The sequence below is a fragment of the Hypanus sabinus genome, chromosome 5 (genome assembly GCF_030144855.1).
Source record: "Hypanus sabinus isolate sHypSab1 chromosome 5, sHypSab1.hap1, whole genome shotgun sequence".
Lineage (NCBI taxonomy): Eukaryota > Metazoa > Chordata > Chondrichthyes > Myliobatiformes > Dasyatidae > Hypanus > Hypanus sabinus.
In genome coordinates this window covers 2,613,517-2,634,460 of record NC_082710.1, presented here as the reverse complement: position 1 = coordinate 2,634,460, position 20,944 = coordinate 2,613,517, and the positions used below count along the sequence as shown (strand labels likewise).

General features: G+C 41.5%; 1 protein-coding gene across 1 annotated transcript in view; it reads left to right on the top strand.

The window, feature by feature from the left end:
* The window catches only part of slf1 (SMC5-SMC6 complex localization factor 1), a 142,339-nt gene extending 121,898 nt beyond the window's left edge, over positions 1–20,441 (top strand). The window contains exon 16 of the mRNA XM_059969320.1: positions 19,222–20,441. Coding sequence (XP_059825303.1) covers positions 19,222–19,697 — 476 coding nt within the window. The 3' untranslated portion in view covers positions 19,698–20,441. The remainder of the gene's footprint in view (positions 1–19,221) is intronic.
* Positions 20,442–20,944: the final 503 nt, after the last annotated feature.

Here is a 20,944-nt window from a genome sequence, read left to right as displayed (position 1 = left end):
ATATAATTTAAGAAATGAATATGATATATTTTTGAAAATTTGGCTCTCATACTTACAAAAGATAGGATTAAATACATAGGTCCTTTGAAGATAAAATTATAGTAATTGGGGAAAGTAAAAAATAAATATCAGAATTATTTTGAACTCCATGGAGCATGTGGGGATCCTCCGATATCCAGGCAATCTCTCTTCTTTCTTTTCTTTAGATAAGGGTTAAGGGGGGGGAGGGTTAATATTATCTTTCTTACTATTTTACTATTACATTTATTCTTTGTAATTTCTAAAATTAAATAAATAAATAAATAGATAAATAAATAAATGCGATTTTAAAAAAGGAAATTACCAACTTCCACCTGAAATATAGCCATGGACTTGGGGCTCCACCACAATCTGTGGCAGAACATTCCATAGATTTACTATGATTACTAGATTTAAAAAAAATTCCTCCTTCTGTTCTAAAGGGTTGCCCCTCAATTTTGAGGCTGTACCGTCTGGTTCTGTGTATCCCCACCATAGGAAACATCCTCTCCACATCCACCCTGTCTAGTCCTTTCAACATTCGGTAGGTTTCAATAAGATCCGCCCCCCCCCCCCCCCATCATTTATTATTATAGTGTAATTTGTCCTCTACTGTGTCTTGTTTATTAATGTAAAGGGGGTTTCTTCTTTTTGTTAACTAGCAGGAATGCTAATTTACTGATAACGAGAATGGTATTCCTTTGTAAACCAAATGGGGATTAATGTTCTTTCTTCTGAGTCTGTAAGCTTTTGTTGACGGGCTTTTGGGCAGATCGGCGCGAAGGGGTCAAGAGAGAGGACGCAATGCTCTAAGCTGGGCGAGGATCGGACCCCAAAGGGGGGTCCGAGGCCGGGAGATTCTCCGAGGAGGGGGTGGGGATGAAGCTAGATGTGCTTGGTTGACCACTCGGAGGGTCCTGAGCTGTTTGGAGAGTCGAGGAGTTCGGAGGGTCCTGAGCTGCGTCGAGGAGTTCAGAGGGGATCGAATGGTGGCCAGAAGACTTCAGAAATTGAGCTCCAACGGTTGTGCACGAAGTGGTTCGGACTTTGATAAGTTTGGCGCCTTTTCTTTATTTTTTTTCTCTTCATATATACTGTATCGTTATTAATCACTTAGTTATAGTAACCTTTATAAATTGTACTCATTTAATTGCATATGGTGTACTGTCTGTTTTTGGGCGAGGCGGGGACATCACACAGCATCCACACCAGCTGATTACCCAGTTTGGCGGGGCTGGGGGCTGCTCCCCCTAGACAAGAACGAGCTGAGCGAGCCTGAGGCGACCCAGGGGGTTACATTGTGGGGTGCTCGTCCGGGGTTGATTTCTGTGGAAGCTGTGTGATCACCCTATTTAAATTGTGTCTGCGGTGAAGAGTTGGTGTGCCTTTGTGGGTGTGCGATTGCTGGTTATCGCTGCGTGTGTGTTGGGTGGGGTGGCTGCTGTTGCTAGCCTGGAGGTCGTTGTTCGAGTTCCGACTAGTGCTGACGAAATGGCGGTGGGACCATGGGCTGTCCGTACTGTTTGGAGATTGAGGAGTGACAGGTTGGGATGTTTCAACAGTGGTGAGCTCCGCCCGGTTGTTGGAATAATGTCCAGCCCTAAAGGGGCGGAGGTGTGGGCGGAGCGGACCCCTCAGTTGTTGGGTGAGTGGCAGTGCTTAGCTGAGGGAAAGCGACAGGGATGGGTTGAAAGTTTGAGTAGGCGGGCTGGTGACTTTGTTAGAACTGTCAGGCGCAATTACCTCGTGACCGCTGCCAGTTCTGGGAAAGTGTGGGAAAATGCGTGTGGTTCGACTGCAAGTCAAATGCCGCAGCTGGGGGGCTTATCATATCCGTGGCAGGAGATTGGTGGGAAGTTTTTAGGGTATCCCTTTTTGCCTAGGGGGGCAGATAAATTGCTTGTGGTGCCAAGGGGATCTGTCAAGGGGATCAGTTGTTCCGTTGATTCGAGAGGTGTCGGGAAACTTAGAGGAGGCCCAGTGGGGGAACGGCTTGGGGTCTCTGGGGGAGCACGTTCCCAGCAATGTACCAAGGAACTCCCGAAAGGAGCAGACCCTATTCCTGAAGGTTTAGAGGGGCCACGCGCACAAGTGTTGTTACGGATGGATGGAAGTCAAGTTAAAGCCATCCTCGGCACCGGGGAGCCGATGAAGTTGCTGTACTGTTTGTTTCATAACCGTTATTGGAAGCATTTACCCTTGACGACATTGAGGACACTGGAGATTCGGGGTACCAGTGCCGGTGATTATCCAGACGACGGTTGTTGGTCAGTGAAAATGGAGTTCTTAGAGGCAAATATGGAGGAGACTGAGGTTCATGAATCGTTAATGCTGATGTGTCCGGACCCTGTTGAGACGGGCAGCGTTTCTGTTCTAGAGAGAACCAATATCCTGCTGGTGTGCTTGGGGGCCTGCCCGGAGGAGGCGGGTGAGCGCTGTTTGGAGGCATTGTCGATGCACCCAGAGTTTCGAGCTGCTTGTGCGGACGTGTGTAGTAGCATTGGGCTGATACCGAATTCAAACAAGAGCCAGTGGTGGTACGGCCTGGGGGAAATATCTGAGGGTGAGACCCTCTTCGTGGACGCTGCGAAATACCACAAGGGAGGGGAGTTGACTGCTGAAGACACCTCGGAGAGAGAGAGGTTGCGGCGACTGGCCCCTACAGCAGTGGAAGATGTAGGCAGCGTGTGATTATATTGCGTTGAAGAGGCGCACTGTCAGTGACCAGAATACGGCCCTGAGGGCCAGAGAGGCGATGGCCTGTCTGAGTGGTGTGAAGTGGTTTAAGGTGCTGGATCTGAGGAGTGGATGTTGCCAGATCCCGATGAGTGGGGCCAACAAGGAGAAGACGGCCGTTATAAATTCCCTAGGAGTCTTCGGGTCCGAAAAGATGCCACAGGGCATATCTGGAGCCCTTGCAACCTTCCTGCTGGGCAGGTGGAAGACCATAGGGGATGTGGAGGCGTTTGGAATTTTGGTGTATGTGGATGATCTCTTGGTGTTTGGATTTGTCTCAGGAGAATATGAAGTGAGGTCGTTGCAGGAGCAGCTGAGAACTACCGAGTTAAAGTGTTTTCGGGACATGTGCCAGGGCTGGCAAAGGTCGCAGCTCGTGAGTGACTGTCTCTACGGAATCAAGTTTGAAATGAAGACGGAGAGACTGGAGAAAGTGATCTGGAACCATTCTGAAGACTTACAAGTTGGAGAGAATGAAGTAAGTTGTCTGACTGAGGGTAATAGCAAACTGAGAACCCAGAGAGGGGAGTTTGCGGAGGTGAAGAAATTACAGATGAATCTCAGAAGAGAAAAGCGGAAGCTTGAAGGAAACCTGAAGATGACCATCGACAGTTCAAATGAAGTGCAAAACCTGAAAGTTGATCTGGAAGAAGTCATGAGGAAGAAAAAGCTGGAGAGAAGTGCAGTGAATACTGAACAGGAGGCTGAAGAGACTGCGGGAGCAGTGCAGGCCACGTGTTTCCGTTTGGAGAAGATCAAACAGCAGCTACCAATCACAGGAATGAGGAAGAATACAGATTCGATGGATGATGTGCTGGATGTGTGGTACATGCTGCCTTTTGCTGACTTTCCCTCGATTGAGGAAGAGACCTTTGGCCCTTCTCCCATTGAGTCAGGTGTAGCGGGAAGGGTTAGCTGTGTGCAGTGTGGGGCATGAGTGAGAGGTTGAGAGAGGAGTTGGTAGTGGGCCCAAGGTATCCCCAGTTGTGTCCGAGCCTGAAGGGTTTAGGTGAAGGGGTACGGAGGTCTCAGAAGGGTTAGGGAACTCCCAGATAGTTGGCCTAAGTAGCGCCTGAAAAACAGGGCGTGAGGGTTACTGTGTGGGGAGGAGATGTCACTGTTTGTGCTTGGGTTACGGTGTGTTGGCAGGAAAGGTGGTGAGTTATTTAGTAGTCATGAGGACATGACTTTTATTTGGTGGAGGGAGAGTGTAAAGAGGGTTTCTTCTTTTTGTTAACTAGCAGGAATGCTAATTTACTGATAACGAGAATGGTATTCCTTTGTAAACCAAATGGGGATTAATGTTCTTTCTTCTGAGTCTGTAAGCTTTTGTTGACGGGCTTTTGGGCAGATCGGCGCGAAGGGGTCAAGAGAGAGGACGCAATGCTCTAAGCTGGGCGAGGATCGGACCCCAAAGGGGGGTCTGAGGCCGGGAGATTCTCCGAGGGGGGGGGGGGATGAAGCTAGATGTGCTTGGTTGACCACTCGGAGGGTCCTGAGCTGTTTGGAGAGTCGAGGAGTTCGGAGGGTCCTGAGCTGCAAGTCGAGGAGTTCGGAGGGGATCGAATGGTGGCCAGAAGACTTCAGAAATTGAGCTCCAACGGTTGTGCACGAAGTGGTTTGGACTTTGATAAGTTTGGCGCCTTTTCTTTTTTTTTTCTCTTCATATATACTGTATCATTATTAATCACTTAGTTATAGTAACCTTTATAAATTGTACTCATTTAATTGCATATGGTGTACTGTCTGTTTTTGGGCGAGGCGGGGACATCACACAGCATCCACACCAGCTGATTACCCAGTTTGGCGAGGCTGAAGGCTGCTCCCCCTAGACAAGAACGAGCTGAGCGAGCCTGAGGCGACCCAGGGGGTTACATTAATTATTGTACTACACTGTTTTGTGCATTTTATGTCATTCTGTGCAGGTCTGTAGTCTAGTGCAGTTTTTACGTTGTCTCACATAGTCTAGTGTAGCCTTGTGTTGTCTCACATAGTCTAGTGTAGCCTTGTGTTGTCTCACATAGTCTAGTGTAGCCTTGTGTTGTCTCATATTCTAGTGTAGTTTTGTGTTGTTTCATGCTGCATCACGGTCCTAGAGGAACGTTGTTTCGATTTTACTGTGTACTGTACCATCAGTTTATGGTTGAAATGACAATAAACTTGACTTGTTTCTTCTAAATTTCAGTGAACACAGGCCCAAAGCTGCCAAACGCTCCTCATATGTTAGTCCCTTCATTTCCAGAATCATCCTTGTGAACCTCCTCTGGACTCTCTCCAATGTCTGCGCATCCTTTCTGAGATATAGGGCCCAAAACTGTTGACAATGCTCTAAGTGCGGCCTGACTGGTGTCTTATAAAGGCTCAGCATTATCTCCTTTCTTTTATATTCTATTCTCCTTGAAATAAATGCCAACATTGCATTTGCCTTCTTTACCACAGACTCAACCTGTAAATTAAGCTTCTGGGAGTCTTACACGAGAACTCCTAAGCCCCTCTCCACTTCTTTTGTTTGAGCCTTCTCCCCATTTTGATAATAGAACACACTATTATTGTTCCTTTTACCAAAATGCATTATTGTATATTTCTCAACACTGTTTTCCATCTGCCACTTCTTTTGCCCATTCTTCCAAATTGTCTGTTCTGTTGTAATCGTATTACTTCCTTAGCACTACCTATCCACCAATCTTCATATCATCTGTAAACTTTGTCACAAAGCCATAAGTTCCATTATATAAATTGTTGACAAACAATCTGAAAAGCAGCAGACCCAGTACGGGTCCCTGAGGAACACCACTAGTCACCTTGTAGTTTGAAGGAGAACACGCAAACTCCATCTCTACAATAGAGTCAGATTGAACTCCAGTGGCTGCAGCTGAGGCTGTGTTGCTATTCACATGCCATCCACTGCATTTACTACCTTGGTGAGCATGGTTGGCTACCATGTACTGTATAAGCTGCTTTTCAAGAAGATCGTGGAACTTTTTTTTTACTCCCTAAGCCCCTTTCTTCCTGATCCGACCCCTCTTCTATTCCTAGACTACCATTCCCGAATTATTCCTCTTTGCAAAGTTTATTATATAGTCAATTTTATGTCTGTGCTGTACTACTGCTACAAAACAACACATTTCATCATAAGTTAGTGATAATAAACATGATTGGTCATATCAAGTGTTTGATTTAGACATGATTGTATTATATCCACTGAAGTTTTGTCTCTGTTATAAGTAACATTTTGATTGTATTTAGTTTTGAATTTTCATATTATTTCTCAAAATGTTTGTTGGTTCGGATGTTGGGAGAATTCATTTCGCTACTGAATTGTTTTGTGGTGTCTTTGTCTGAATAGCAATTTTGGCATCTCTCAGATACACTAGTTGCAACATATCTATTTCAAATAAGATATTAAAAAATTAGCATAGTAACTAGAAGTGCAAAACTGTGGTGAGCTTGAAGTACACCTGTAGGGATCTTGCATACTTGAATCTTTTCATGCCTCATTTTGTAATCAATAAATCACTTCTGAAGGGCAAACATGACTTCACTGACTCCAGATACAGTATGATTAATCTATTTTTCAGAGGGAGGGAGGAGGTGGCTGTTAATAGTTTAAAGTCTCCATTTCTTTTCTTCTATTTAGACAAATCATGTAACAACAATTTGATCTTGTTATTTGGTAGTACAGAGCTGAGAAGGAACCTTTGGGCTAATTTTAACTATTTTGTTAACAATCAGCTGCAAGATGCCCTATATTGGTAATTATGTTTGATTTACATATGGTTTATTTTTAATTGCCCTTGGTAACTCATCTCAATTCTTTTCAGAAGTAACAAGAAGAGTGCCAAATTCATTATCATTGAGTAGTCAAAGTGTATTTCCATATTACTCATGCTAACCTGAATTGTTATGGGCTTGGCTGTAAATTCCAAAGAGATCTGATGGTATTCAGTCCCAAACTTGAGGTATACCAGCTGCAAATCTGAGACTTCATGATATTTACTATTGTGGGTCACATCCTCATTTTTTAACATATAAAATATTCCACAGCTTTCATTGTAAACTGTTAACTCAAGGTGTAAAGGAATTGAAGAGCAACGACATCCAGAGCTGCATTAAACAGGCATCAGCTGCCTTTGGAAGACTTCGGCGTAGAGTCTTTCAGAACAGGAGCCTTTGTCCCTCCACAAAGGTCGCTGTATACCAAGCAGTTTGTGTCATCACCCTCCTTTATAGCTGTGAAGCTTGGGTAACCTATAGTCATCACATCAAGTCCTTGGAGTGCTTCCACATAAGCTGCTTTCAGCATATCCTGGGAATTACTTGGTGTAAGTGGATGCCTCACACTGAAATACTTGTAAAGACCAACTGCAGAAGTATTGAGGCCATGATCACCCAGCATCAGCTGCAGTGGCTGGGGCACGTAATAAGGATGCCCCATGTTGGCTACCCCGCAAAGTGCTATACAGCCAGCTACATCATGGTCGACGCTCAGCTGGAGGGCTGAAGAAGTGCTATCAGGATCAGATGAAGAAGCTTTAAGGAAGTGCAAGATCAGACCCGAGGACTTGGAAGATGTTGCTGCTGACCATAACACTTGGTGACAGCTGTGTAGGGATGGGGTTCGTATTCTGGAGATGGAAAGAGCAGTCAGAAGACAGCAGAAGAGAGCCAGGAGAAATGCAGCCATGGTTGCCATCGCTACCCCACTACCACACATACATGTCCCACCTGAAATAGAACTTGTGGGTCCAGGATAGGAATGTATAGTCATCAAAGATCTCACAGTTAAAAGAGTGGACAATCGTCTTCGGATTCCGATGGACAACCGAAGAAGAAGAAAGGAATTGAAGAGCGTAATTCCCTACTATATTTTAACCTCAATAACCGTAGTTAACTGTGACAATCTTGCACTAAGGAGCTGATCCCTTGCAGAATTGAAAGTGCAGATAGTTATTAATGAATATGATAAAGTTGGGATCACAGAGACATGGCTCCAGGGTGACCAAGGATGGGAGCTCAACATCCAGGGATATTCAATATTCAGGAGGGATAGACAGGAAAGAAAAGGAGGTGGGGTAGCATTGTTGGTTAGAGAGGAGATTAACGCAATCGAAAGGAAGGACATTAGCCTGGAGGATGTGGAGTCGATATGGGTAGAGCTGCATAACACTAAGGGGCAGAAAACACTGGTGGGAGTTGTGTACAGACCACCTAACAGTAGTAGTGAGGTTGGAGATGGCGTTAAACAGGGAATTAGAAATGCATGCAATAAAGGAACAGTAGTTATAATGGGTGACTTCAATCTACATATAGATTGGGTGAACCAAATTGGTAAGGGTGCTGAGGAAGAGGATTTCTTGGAATGTATGCGGGATGGTTTTCTGAACCAACATGTCAAGGAACCAACTAGAGAGCAGGCCATTCTAGATTGGGTATTGAGCAATGAGGAAGGGTTAGTTAGCAATCTTGTCGTGCGAGGCCCCTTGGGTAAGAGTGACCATAATATGGTGGAATTCTTCATTAAGATGGAGAGTGACATAGTTAATTCAGAAACAAAGGTTCTGAACTTAAAGAAGGGTAACTTTGAAGGTATGAGACGTGAATTAGCTAAGATAGACTGGCAAATGATACTTAAAGGGTTGACAGTGGATATGCAATGGCAAGCTTTTAAAGATCACATGGATGAACTACAACAATTGTTCATCCCAGTTTGGCAAAAGAATAAACCAGGGAAGGTAGTGCACCCGTGGCTGACAAGGGAAATTGGGAATAGTTTCAAGTCCAAAGAAGAAATATATAAAGTAGCAAAAAAAAAAGCAGCACACCTAAGGACTGGGAGAAATTCAGAGACCAGCAGAGGAGGACAAAGGGCTTAATTAGGAAAGGGAAAAAAGATTATGAGAGAAAGCTGGCAGGGAACATAAAAACTGACTGTAAAAGCTTTTATAGATACATGAAAAGAAAAAGGTTCGTCAAGACAAATGTACCAGAAACAGGTGAATTGATCATGGGGAACAAAGACATGGCAGACCAATTGAATAACTACTTTGGTTCTGCCTTCACTAAGGAGGACATAAATAATCTTCCGGAAACAGTAAGGGACCGAGGGTCTAGTGAGATGGAGGAACTGAGGGAAATACATGTTAGTAGGGAAGTGGTGTTAGGTAAATTGAAGGGATTAAAGGTAGATAAATACCCAGGGCCAGATGGTCTGCATCCCAGAGTGCTTAAGGAAATAGCCCAAGAAATAGTGGATGCATTAGTGATAATTTTTCAAAACTCCTTAAATTCTAGATTAGTTCCTGAGGATTGGAGGGTGGCTAATGTAACCCCATTTTTTAAAAAAGGAGGGAGAGAGAAACCGGGGAATTATAGACTGGTTAGTCTGACATCGGTGGTGGGGAAAATGCTAGAGTCGGTTATCAAAGATGCGAATAACAGCATATTTGGAAAGAGGTGAAATTATTGGACAAAGTCAGCATGGATTTGTGAAAGGGAAATCATGTCTGACGAATCTTACAGAATTTTTTGAAGATGTAACTAGTAGAGTGGCTAGGGGAGAGCCAGTGGATGTGGTATATTTAGATTTTCAAAAGGCTCTTGACAAGGTCCCACACAGGAGATTAGTGTGCAAAATTAAAGCACACGGTATTGGGGATATGGTATTGATGTGGATAGAGAATTGGTTGGCAGACAGGAAGCAAAGAGTGGGAGTAAACGGGACCTTTTCAGAATGGCAGGCAGTGACTAGTGGGGTACCACAAGGCTCAGTGTTCGGACCCCAGTTGTTTACAATATATATTAATGATTTAGACGAGGGAATTAAATGCAGTATCTCCAAGTTTGCGGATGACACGAAGCTGGGCGGCGGTGTTAGCTGTGAGGAGGATGCTAAGAGGATGTAGGGTGACTTGGATAGGTTAGGTGAGTGGGCAAATTCATGGCAGATGCAATTTAATGTGGATAATTGTGAGGTTATCCACTTTGGTTGCAAGAACAGGAAAGCAGATTATTATCTGAACGGTGGCCGATTAGGAAAAGGGGAGATGTAACGAGACCTGGGTGTCATTGTACACCAGTCATTGAAGGTGGGCATGCAGGTATAGCAGTCGGTGAAAAAGACAAATGGTATGTTGGCATTCATAGCAAAAGGATTTGAGTACAGGAGCAGGGAGGTGCTACTGCAGTTGTACAAGGCCTTGGTGAGACTGCACCTAGAATATTGTGTGCAGTTTTGGTCCCCTAATCTGAGGAAAGACATTCTTGCCATAGAGGGAGTACAGAGAAGGTTCACCAGATTGATTCCTGGTTTGGCAGGACTTTCATATGAAGAAAGGCTGGATTGACTAGGCTTATACTCACTGGAATTTAGAAGATTGAGGGGGGATCTTATTGAAACGTATAAAATTCTAAAGGGATTAGACAGGCTAGATGCAGGAAGATTGTTTCCGATGTTGGGAAAGTCCAGAATAAGGGGACTCAGTTTAAGGATAAAAGGGAAGCCTTTTAGGACCAAGATGAGGAAAAACTTCTTCACACAGAGAGTGGTGAATCTGTGGAATTCTCTGCCACAGGAAACAGTTGAGGCCGGTTCATTGGCTATATTTAAGAGGAAGTTAGATATGGCCCTTGTGGCTAAAGGGATCGGGGGTATGGAGAGAAAGCAGGTACAGGGTTCTGAGCTGGATGATCAGCCATGATCATACTGAATGGTGGTGCAGGCTCGAAGGGCCAAATGGCCTACTCCTGCACCTATTTTCTATGTTTCTATGCACGGGGATTCTGAAAAGAGAAGGGAAGGCAAATGTGTGCAAGGTCCAATATACTTAAATAAGAAATACAAATGCTTTAACCATTCATATTAGTTTGATGCTGATAATTGTGGAGGAGAAGTTAAGATTTTCAGTTGGATAATTGATCACTTGTGTGAGTATTACAATTGAAAATGAATCCTTTTGCCATGAAGTCCTATGCCATTAGCAGTGTGGAGACATGGGACAACTTATTCCCTATAGACAACTTTCCCCGCAAGGTCCAGTTGTAGTGTTTGACTCTGGACTCTTCAAGCCAATAGTTAATAGTTCTGGACATTGATATTTATTGTGGGGTTGAGGGGTGGAGAGTCCTGAAATAAAAACATAGATAACCTGCAGCACAATACAGGCCCTTCAGCTCACAAAGCTGTGCTGAACATGTTCTTACCTTAGAAATTACCTAGGGTTACCCATAGCCCTCTATTTTTCTAAGCTCCATGTACCTGTCCAGGAGTCTCTTAAAAGATCCTATCGTATCCATCGCCAGCAGCCCATTCTATGCACTCACCACTCGCTGCATTTTTAAAAGAAAACTTGTCCCTGACATCTCTGTATCTACTTCCAAGCACCTTAAAACTGTACCCTCTCGTGCTAGCCATTTCAGCCCTTGGAAAAAACGTCTGACTAATCCACATGATCAATGCCTCTCATCACCTTGTACACCTCTATCAGGTCACCTCTCATCCTCTGTTACTTTAAGGGAGAAAAGGCCGAGTTCACTCAACCTATTCTCATAAGGCATGTTCCCCAATCCAGGTAACATCCTTGTAAATTTCCTCTGCGCCCTTTATAATGTACCAGCATCTTGGACAATTCCAGATTATTGATCTTTTTATTAGTAGTTCTGCACATTTTTAATCCCACTGCATGTGTAGAGCAATAACAAACAATTGCCTCCTGCTGAGCTTACTGTATACTACATACAGTTGTATCAAATACTGCAAAGGCAGAAGTGTTGTAATTATGGCATACATATGTTCTCTAGGGAAATACACCTTATAGTAAGTCCTTATAGGAAATACATAGTAAGTCCTTTCACTTGTGTAGAGAGCTCCCTTGATGTCATACAGATCCAACAATCTCACTGTATTGACTGATTTTGAGCATTTTTGAATCTAAGGTACACTTCTGCCCCCTCTTGGTTGTTAACTTGTTATTTTCTTGCACATGTGTTTTCAATGTGTATGTTTCTCTTGCCCACCTGTTCACCATATTATGGATTTGCCCTTTGGTCATAGAAACTAAATTCTACAAGTGCATTTTATAAATTATTGAAAATTGGGCAGCTGCCTAACAACAAACCAATATCCAGACTTATTCCAATTGGTTTCAACAATTAGATAAAATAACATTATTCTGATTTTCAGTAGGACGTGGTTTGGAAAATACATAATGTATTTGACCATTTAAAAAGATGTAGAAAGCTATTTCTGTTACCTTGAACTTGCTCTTCTGCTTGGAGCTGTGCAGTGTGCATCATATACTTTTTTATACTTTTGAGTTTTGATGCTACCATTGACAAACCCAGTTCTGTTTACTTCTATCAATGAATTTGTACTATACTTTCCACTTCTTTCAGCCCATACAATAATAAAGACAACAGTGCAGTGCTATTCTTTTCTACTTGGGTGTTGTTTTTTGGTGTTTTAATCACCACAGCTCTTAAACTTTGTGTCCTTGCAGGAAAGGAAAATGATTACTTTTTCAGTGAAGTTCTACATTGGTAAAGTCTTCGTACAATATATTTGGTTTTAGGGCCACTTGCAAATCTTGGTCTGTACTGGCCTTTTTAAGACACTTTGTTGGTTTATATAGGTGGAAAACTTGTGTGTCCGTTTGCACTTTTCGGGTCCTAGTTCATAGCCTTTCTCTGGTATTGATAATGGTTTTTTAAAAATCACTAGATTTTGGAATGGTTCTGGAGGCATAGAAAAATGCAAATATAACTCTATTCTTTAAGAAGGGAGGGAGGCAAAAGGAAGGAAGATATTGACCAGTTAACCTGACTTCAATGGATGGGAAGATGTTGGAGTCCATTATTAAGGATGAGGTTTCAGGGTACTTGGAGGCACATGATAAAATAGGCCAAGTCAGCATTGTTTCCTTAAGGGGAAATCTTACCTGGCAAATCTGTTGGAATTCTTTAAGGAAACAGGATAAACAAAGAAGAGTCAATTGCTGTTGTTTACTTGGATTTTTCAGCCTTTGACAAGCTGCCACACATGAGGCTGCTTAACACGATAAGAGCCCATGGAATTACCTGGAAGATATTAGCATGGATAGAAGATTGACTGGCAGGAGGCAAAAAAATAGAATAAAGGGAATAGTTTCTGGTTGGCTGCCAGTGAACATGGTGTTGCTCTGGGATTGTTATTGGAACCGCTTCTTTTCACATTATATGTCAATGATTTGGACGATGAAATTGATGGCTTTGTGGCCAGGTTTGTGCCGATAGGTGGAGTGGCAGGTAGTGCTGAGGGAGCGGAGAGTCTGCAGAAAGACTTAGAATGAACAAAGAAGTGGCAGATGGAATACAGTGGCACGCAGTGTATGGTCTGTGGTAGAAGGAATAATGCCTGACATCAGTGGTGGGGAAGATATAAATTATATCTTCAATTATAAAATTGAAGATTTTATAATTCTTATAATTATAAGAATTATAATTCTTATTACACCTCTCTAAAAGTTAAGGTTTTCTACTGTTCACAATCAATAGCATGCAAATATTTCTCCTGAATTCAAACCTTAAAAGCTAGCCTCTTAGCTTTACCTTTGGCTCTCTTTCCCTACTTTCAAATTCTCCACTAAAGGAAAGTTTCTCCGCATGATCCTCTCAGAATGCCGCATACTGTATCTCAATAAGCCAAACAACACACACAAAATGCTGGTGGAACACAGCAGGTCAGGCAGCATCTATAAGGAGAAGCACTGTTGACGTTTTGGGCCGAGACCCTTCATCAGGACTAACTGAAGGGAAAGATACTAAGAGATTTGAAAGTAGTGGGGGGAGGGGGAAATGTGAAATGATAGAGGGTCTTCTTCTAAACTCAAATGCTGAATTTTAAAATGGATCTAATGCAACCCAATTTGACAGTTATGCCATCAATTGATTTGATTAGAATGATAGTTGCTTAAAAAGGTTAAGGTTAAGCAGCTGCATGACTTTTTAAATAAAAAGTTTTTTTTTAAGAAAAAGTAATCATTACTTTTAAGAAAAATTACATTGCTGGTCTAGACACGTTTTTCTGTTCTCCTGCACCCTTCCTCAGAAACTAACCTAATACTAAAATCTTACACCCTTTTTAATGTTGAAATCTGGTCCTCATATAGCAGTTCTCATTTGTGTGGCTTTTTATTTTGTTGTTGACTGGAAGCTAGACTGACCATTCATTGGCATTCATACAAAGCTAATAAACTGGGTGTATCTATTGCTCATCTATTTGAAAATGCCACAAAGTTATGTTTTCACCATCTATCCAAGCCTTCATTTCTTATTGTTACTTTTGTTTTAAAATGCTGTTATATTCCCCTTGTAATTAAATAAGAGAAGGTATGGTTTTCCTCACTTTCTTTCTCTTTCTTGAACAGCAGTTGCTGCCTTCCAGTTTTTGAGACAATGTCAGAAGAAGAGACCATTGGAAGATGAATGTGTTCATTGTTTCTCAGGCTATCACTTTTAGTTTCCTTAACTTGCCCAATACTTCAGCATTTTGCTACTTCCTATCATTAGATTCTTAGTTGCCCATTATTTGTCATATTTTGGATGCCATTGTGAAAATGGTTAAGTATTACTTTTAACACCTTAGCCATTTCCGTATTTCCCACTATTACTTTTTTTTGTCTGTGTCTCTGAAGGCTACCTCTTTCCAGTTCATTTTTGATAGCTGAAGAAGTTCTTATTTTTAAATATTTTAAAGTTACTTTAATATTCTCCCTTTTACTTGATCAATTTATCATATGCTGCAGCTTTCTTAAACTCAATTCTCAAGGTCATTTCTGCTCTTGGTAGTATTGTAAGCCTTTTCCCTAAATCTTAACCAACACACTTAGTCTTGAGCTTTCCCCATGGAGTTTTTTTTACTCAGTGGAATGTACATAAATTAAGAAATATTTATCTTCAAATAAACCTTTTCTAATTTCCCAGACTACCTGTCCCTTTTGCCTATATAATTGGTCCCTCTAAGTAATTGGCATTATTAAAGTTAAAAACTCCAGCTTTTCACTGTGCTGCACCCTCTTGAACTGAATGCAAGATTTTTTCATGTGGTGACCTTTTTTCCCAATAGATTTCCTTACTGAGATTACTAATTAACCCTGTCTCATTATACAAGGTCTAAAATAATCTTTTTCATCATTGGGTTCATATTGCTGGTAAAGACCAGCCTGCTTTCTGTAAGCCTTTCTCCAAATGGCTTGTCAATTTGATTTTTCATGTTATGAGAAATAAAGTCCTTGTGATGATTTTGTTATTTTTCTTTTAAGCTTTTTATTATTGTTGCTATCTCTCTTTTTTGATGCTAAGAGTCCTAGAATCCTCTCCCACCAGTACTTTATACCCTTTCCACCCACATTGATTCTGCTTTCTTATCTTGATGGGAATGTAACTATTTATTGGGTTTCCCTAGCCACAAACGTGCCTTGTATAATCTGGTTTCTGTGGTCTCTTTAAATAATAGGAGTTTCCCAATAGCAGCATCATCTCCCCATTAACAAATATATATTAAACAGAAGATCAACCACATCTCCCCCCCCCCCCCCCACCATAACATTCAAATTCCCATTTCACTGAAACCTCCTGGACAAGTAAAGCACTTATTCAATGGAGATTGTATTTCAGTTAATCCTTATTCAGAAAAAAATGAAACTGTATTAATTTGTTCACATTATATTTATTTTAAATTCCAACACTGTAGAAAACTTGTTGGCCATGAGTGCCAACTGACAAAATTGACCTCAAGCACCATGTTCTAATATTTCCTGGCAGTGTTCTAAATAGTGGTGTTTAAGGAATATTATTAAATGAGCATCTGATCCACAAATGGGATTAGTTATGTAAACATTCCAATATTGTGTAGTAATTCAGGTCAATTATTAGATCATTCATGATCTTATTGAATAGTGGTACAGGCTTGAAGAATGATTGACCTTGCTATATATTTTTGCTCTTGCTAAGCGAAAAATAGTGTATTTTTGTGCTTTGAGATGTAACTCAAAGGTTCGAAAGTCCAATTTAATATCAGAGAGATGTATACAATATACATCCTTTAATTCTTTTTCTTCACAGAGAAGTGACCCAAAGTACTCCCCCCTCCTGCACGTAAGCAGCAGCAAGGCAATGATACCCTCCCTTCCCACCCCCAGCAAAAAAAAGGCACACCCACCACTGAGCCCATGCATGAGCTACGCGATAGCAAAGACACAGACCTTGCAGTTACCCCAAAGTCTATCGCATTTCATTTGGCAAACCACATGTTCTCTCTCTTGCTAACAAGGAAGAGGGAGGTGTCCCCTATTTTCACAGCGGGCAGGAGACGTAACAACAGCCCGCTGGCTTACGATGTTTAAAAAGTCCGTTTCGTTGCTTTTTACAAGGTCTGTGCCTGAAGATAGCAAAGATCTCGGGTCCTTGGGCCCATAGCAAAAGATTTTCCGGCCTCCAGGATGACACACGAGTCTCCTGCCATGACACCGACCCTCAATCCGCCCATCCCCAAGATCATAGGCTTTCAAACATGAGGCAGATTCTCAGGCCAAACCCTTGGCATGCCGAACCACAATGGCCGGTCCTGAAACCCCGAGAAAGGGACCCATTCCCACAAAGAACCGAAGTCTGCATGTAACTCCAGGTCAGGGTCTTCAAAAGAACCCTGAAAGGGAAAAATAAAGATATTAAAGATGGAAATAGAGCTGTGGTGCTTGGCACAGCTGATAGGTATGTTTACAGACATTTTTCATCTCTCCCTCTCCCAGAGTAGAGTGCCCTCCTGCTTCAAATTATCTACCATTGTCCCTGTACCAAAAAAGACCAAGCTAACTTGTCTGAATGACTGGCATCCTGTCTCACTCATCTCAATAATGAGCTAATGCTTTGAGAGGCTGCTCTGCAGCATGCTACCGCCCACACTGGACCCCCTACAATTCGCCTACCAACACAACTGATCAACAGACAATGCAAGAGCCGCAGCTCTACACACCATCTTTACACATCTGGAGAAGAGGGATGCTTATATGAGAATGCTTTTCTTGGACTACAGTTCAGCATTCAACACCATAATTCCACCCAGACTCAACAAGAAGCTCAGAGATCTCAGCTTCACCCTGCCTTGTGTAGCTGGATCCTGGACTTCCTGTCACATTGATGGCAAGTGGTAAGAGTGGGTACCCTCAATTCTGACCCTCAACACAGGTGCCCCTCAGGGTTGTGTACTAAACCCCCTCCTTTCTCTCTGTATGCCCATGACTATGTTCCTACCCACAGCTCCAATCTGCTAATTAAATTTACTAATGACACTGGCCTAATCTCAAATAATAATAGAGAGGAAGTCATTATCCTGACACAGTGGTATCAAGAAAACAACCTGTCCCTCAATGTCACAAAAGCAAAGGAGCTGGTTGTGGACTACAGGAGAAACAGACACAGGCCAATCCCTAAAGATATCAGTGGATCTGGGGTTGAGAGGGTGAACAGCTTTAAAATCCTTGGCATAAACATCAAGGATCTCACATGGTTTGTTCATACCGGCTATGTGGTGAAAAAGGCACAACAGTCTTTCAGCTCAGATGGTTGAAGAAGTTTGGTATGCCCCCCCCCCCTCCAAATTCTAAGAACATGCTATAGGGGCACAACTGACTGACTACATTACTGCCTGATATGGGAACTGTACTTGCCTTAATCGCAGGACTCTGCAGAGAGTGGTGCAAATAGCCCAGCCCATCTGTAGATATGAACTTCCCACTATGAAGTACGGGAAATGGTACTGCAGCATAAAGGCCAGGACCAACAGGTTTACACAAGGGGTGATTGATAAGTTTGTGGCCTAAGCAGTCAATTTTAGAAAACCTAGCACATTTATTTTTCAACATAGTCCCCTCCTACATTTACACACTTAGTCCAGCGATCATGGAGCATATGGATCTTGGACCTCCAGAAAGTGTCCACAGCATGGGTGATTGATAAGTTTGTGGCCTAGGGTAGAAGGCGATGAGTTATACAGCTCTCATTACATGCACATGCAGTTCAACTCTTTGAGTGATTATGCAGAAAGTTTGAAGTTAACTCATCTCCTTCTACCTTAGGCCACAAACTTATCAATCACCCTTGATGAGTTATTAACTTTGAACTTACTGCATAATCACTCAAAAAGTTGAACTGTGTGTGCATGTAATCTGTTGGATTCTTTCTTTTCACGTAACACCTCCCAGCTTCTCACTTCATTCCCTCTCACGTATCACCTGCCAGCTGGTACTCCTTCCCCCTCTCCCCACTTTCTTATTCTGGCTACTTTTCTCCCTTCCTCTTCAATCCTGATGGAGTCTCTCAACCAAAAATGTCGATTATTTCTTCCCCTCCTTGGATGCTGCTTGACTTGCTGAATCCCTCCAGCATCTGCAGAATCTCTTGAGTTTATGATTTCAAGGGCATTAATTTTAGGACGCACTGCAAAATTGTGGACTTCAGGACTTAAGAAAGGGTAAGATGAGGAAACACATACCAGTCCTCTTCAGGGATCAGAAGTAGAATTCCTGGGAACTTGAAAAGTATCTCTGAGGATCTATATTGTGCCCGGTATATTGATGCCGCTACAAAGAAGGCAAACTGCAGCTATACTCATTTGCTGTTTGAGGATATTTGGTATGTCACCAAACACACTCACAAATTCCTACAGATGTACCATGCAGAGCATTCTAACTGGCTGTATCACTGTCTGGTTTTAGAGTGGGGGGAGTTACTGCTCAGAATCAAAATAAGCTGCAGAGTTGTAAACTCAGTCAACTCCATCATGGGCACTGACCTCTATATTATCCAGAACACCTTCAATAGGCAATGCCTCAAAAAGGCAGCATCCATCATTAAAGGCCCCTGTCTACCAAATCATGCCCTTTTCTCATTGCTACCATCAGGAAGGATGTACAGAAGGCTGAAGGCACACACTCAATGGTTCAGGAACAGCGTCTTGCCCTCTGCCATCTGACATCTAAATGGATATTGAACCCATGAACGCTATCTTATTACTCTTTTTATTTCTAGTTTTGCACTACTTGTTTAATATATATACTTTATTTCAGTTTTTTCTCTTACTATTATATATTGTACAGCTGCTGCAAAGACAACAAATTTCACGACATATGCCAGTAATATTAAACCTGATTTTGATTCTGAAATAAGATCATCTTAAAATAGCAATATAGTGGTGGGTGGAGGGAGAGAATTAAATTGAAAGAAACATATCCTTAAAAGCAAGGTGATGAACCCAAATCTATCTCTTTAGTGAGCATGATGTGTCCAGGCATTTTCTGTAAAGTGATCAAGCACAAGTTAATTAGGTCAATGTAATTATGCCTTAAGTAGTTACAGCTGTGCCCCAAAGGTGCAAAAAGAACTTGTTTCCTTCAGTTGTTTAGATGCCATTTATTAATCTGCAATTTGTTTTTACAGGGACTGTTTCATTACAACAAGACTGCCTTGGAAGAATGTCCTTAAATTATATCAATTCACCAAAGATGAAAGGAGATGCTTCGGTTGTTAATAAAGTTGCAAAGGTGGAGAATGCAGAGCTATTTGGAAGTTTTAAGGATGACATTAATCCTACTGAATTTGAATCTGGAGCTTATCTCTGGTCTATGTTGCTAAAAAATTATATTGAAAATCACAACTTGTCCTTAATCTGTCATGTTGTGAATGATGAATCTTTGAATGCAATTCAAACTCTAGGGAAGAGTAAGTTTGAGAATGTGGTTAATTCCTTTCCTGACCAGCTGATGGTGCAGTATGCTGAAGATGTAAAAGCTTACGAGGAACTTCCAAATTGTATTCAACAAGTGCTTGGCATTCTCAGGAATGGATCTCTGGCACATGGAGGGCAAACAGAATTGCTACTTTTGCACTTGGAATCAACACTTACAAATTTTTGATTTCAAATGGGAAGGATACATTTTCATCTCAGAATCAGGGTCCAACTTGAAATCCTGATGGCATAAGTACTAAGCTGTGAAAATTGATGCTGCTTCAATTTGAAGGCTGGTATTTTCTCCAGCCTTCAAAACTAAGAATTGCGATTGAGAGAAATTTGAAAATGTAATGATACTGGACATGGCTAGAGAAAGCAGAATGTATAATGTATGATAGTTTATACAGTATTTTGTAAAGTAATGCTTTTGAAGAGAGTTCTTTGACCTTTATGATTGTATAAACTCTAAATTTAATCCTGTTTGGAAATCTGTGTGTAATGAACTCATCATTTGCACAGTTAGAGTTGTTAGTGCAATTTAAGTAGATGTTTGTATCACTGTTCTTGTATGTTCTGATCCAGTTTTGATGATACAAGAATCAGACCATAGAAATGGTTAGATTTACTCTGCGTTGTTTTACTTCAATCCTAAAATAACTTTAATAGTACTTTCAGATTTTCAGGTAAGAATTTGTGTTTAGTGTAACTTTTTTTTACTCCTGCTCCTATTTCATATGTTCTTACGTTTCTTTAAAATGTCTCATCTCAAAGTGGTTAAGCTTATTCCAATATCCTTCCTCCCCCCTACCCCCCCATGTCACTTTGAAGAGCAGCTTTCGATCAATTGGTTTGTTTTCTCTTTAACTTATTTATATTCTCTTAACCTTGGTACCTACCAAAGGCTAATGAATAGAAATTTTCCAAAATAACCCTGTTTCTGTATAGCAACATGTATTTGTCGCCTAACTGCTTTTCTGTGCAATCAAAATTAAAAATTAAAATACTGCAGCTAAAAACAATATATTGGAAATGCTGAAAAGTCACTGACTGGTAACGCTGTCTTGCTGTCTTTCTTCAGATGCTACTTGACTTGATGCTGAGATCAGTCTTTGTCTTTATGCTGCATTGGATTCAGTCTTTGTATAAGGCCTGAAATCTACCAGGTATTTTTTGCAAATGAATCTGCTGCCTAAGTTTAGAAATTTTATGAAAGATTGCAGAATTGTATTTTGGTAAATCTTGTGTGGCTTTCCGTAATGACTTTGAGCCTCCAACAAAGCAGTTCAATGTTTCAACAAATTTTCTAGTAATTTCCAAAAAAACAAATAAGCAGCATATGTACAGGGTTCTATCACAGGTTAATATCTAAGATCACTGACTTTTTTTCTGAACCCAAACAAAACATGTATTATTAAAGATGGTTTAATTAAA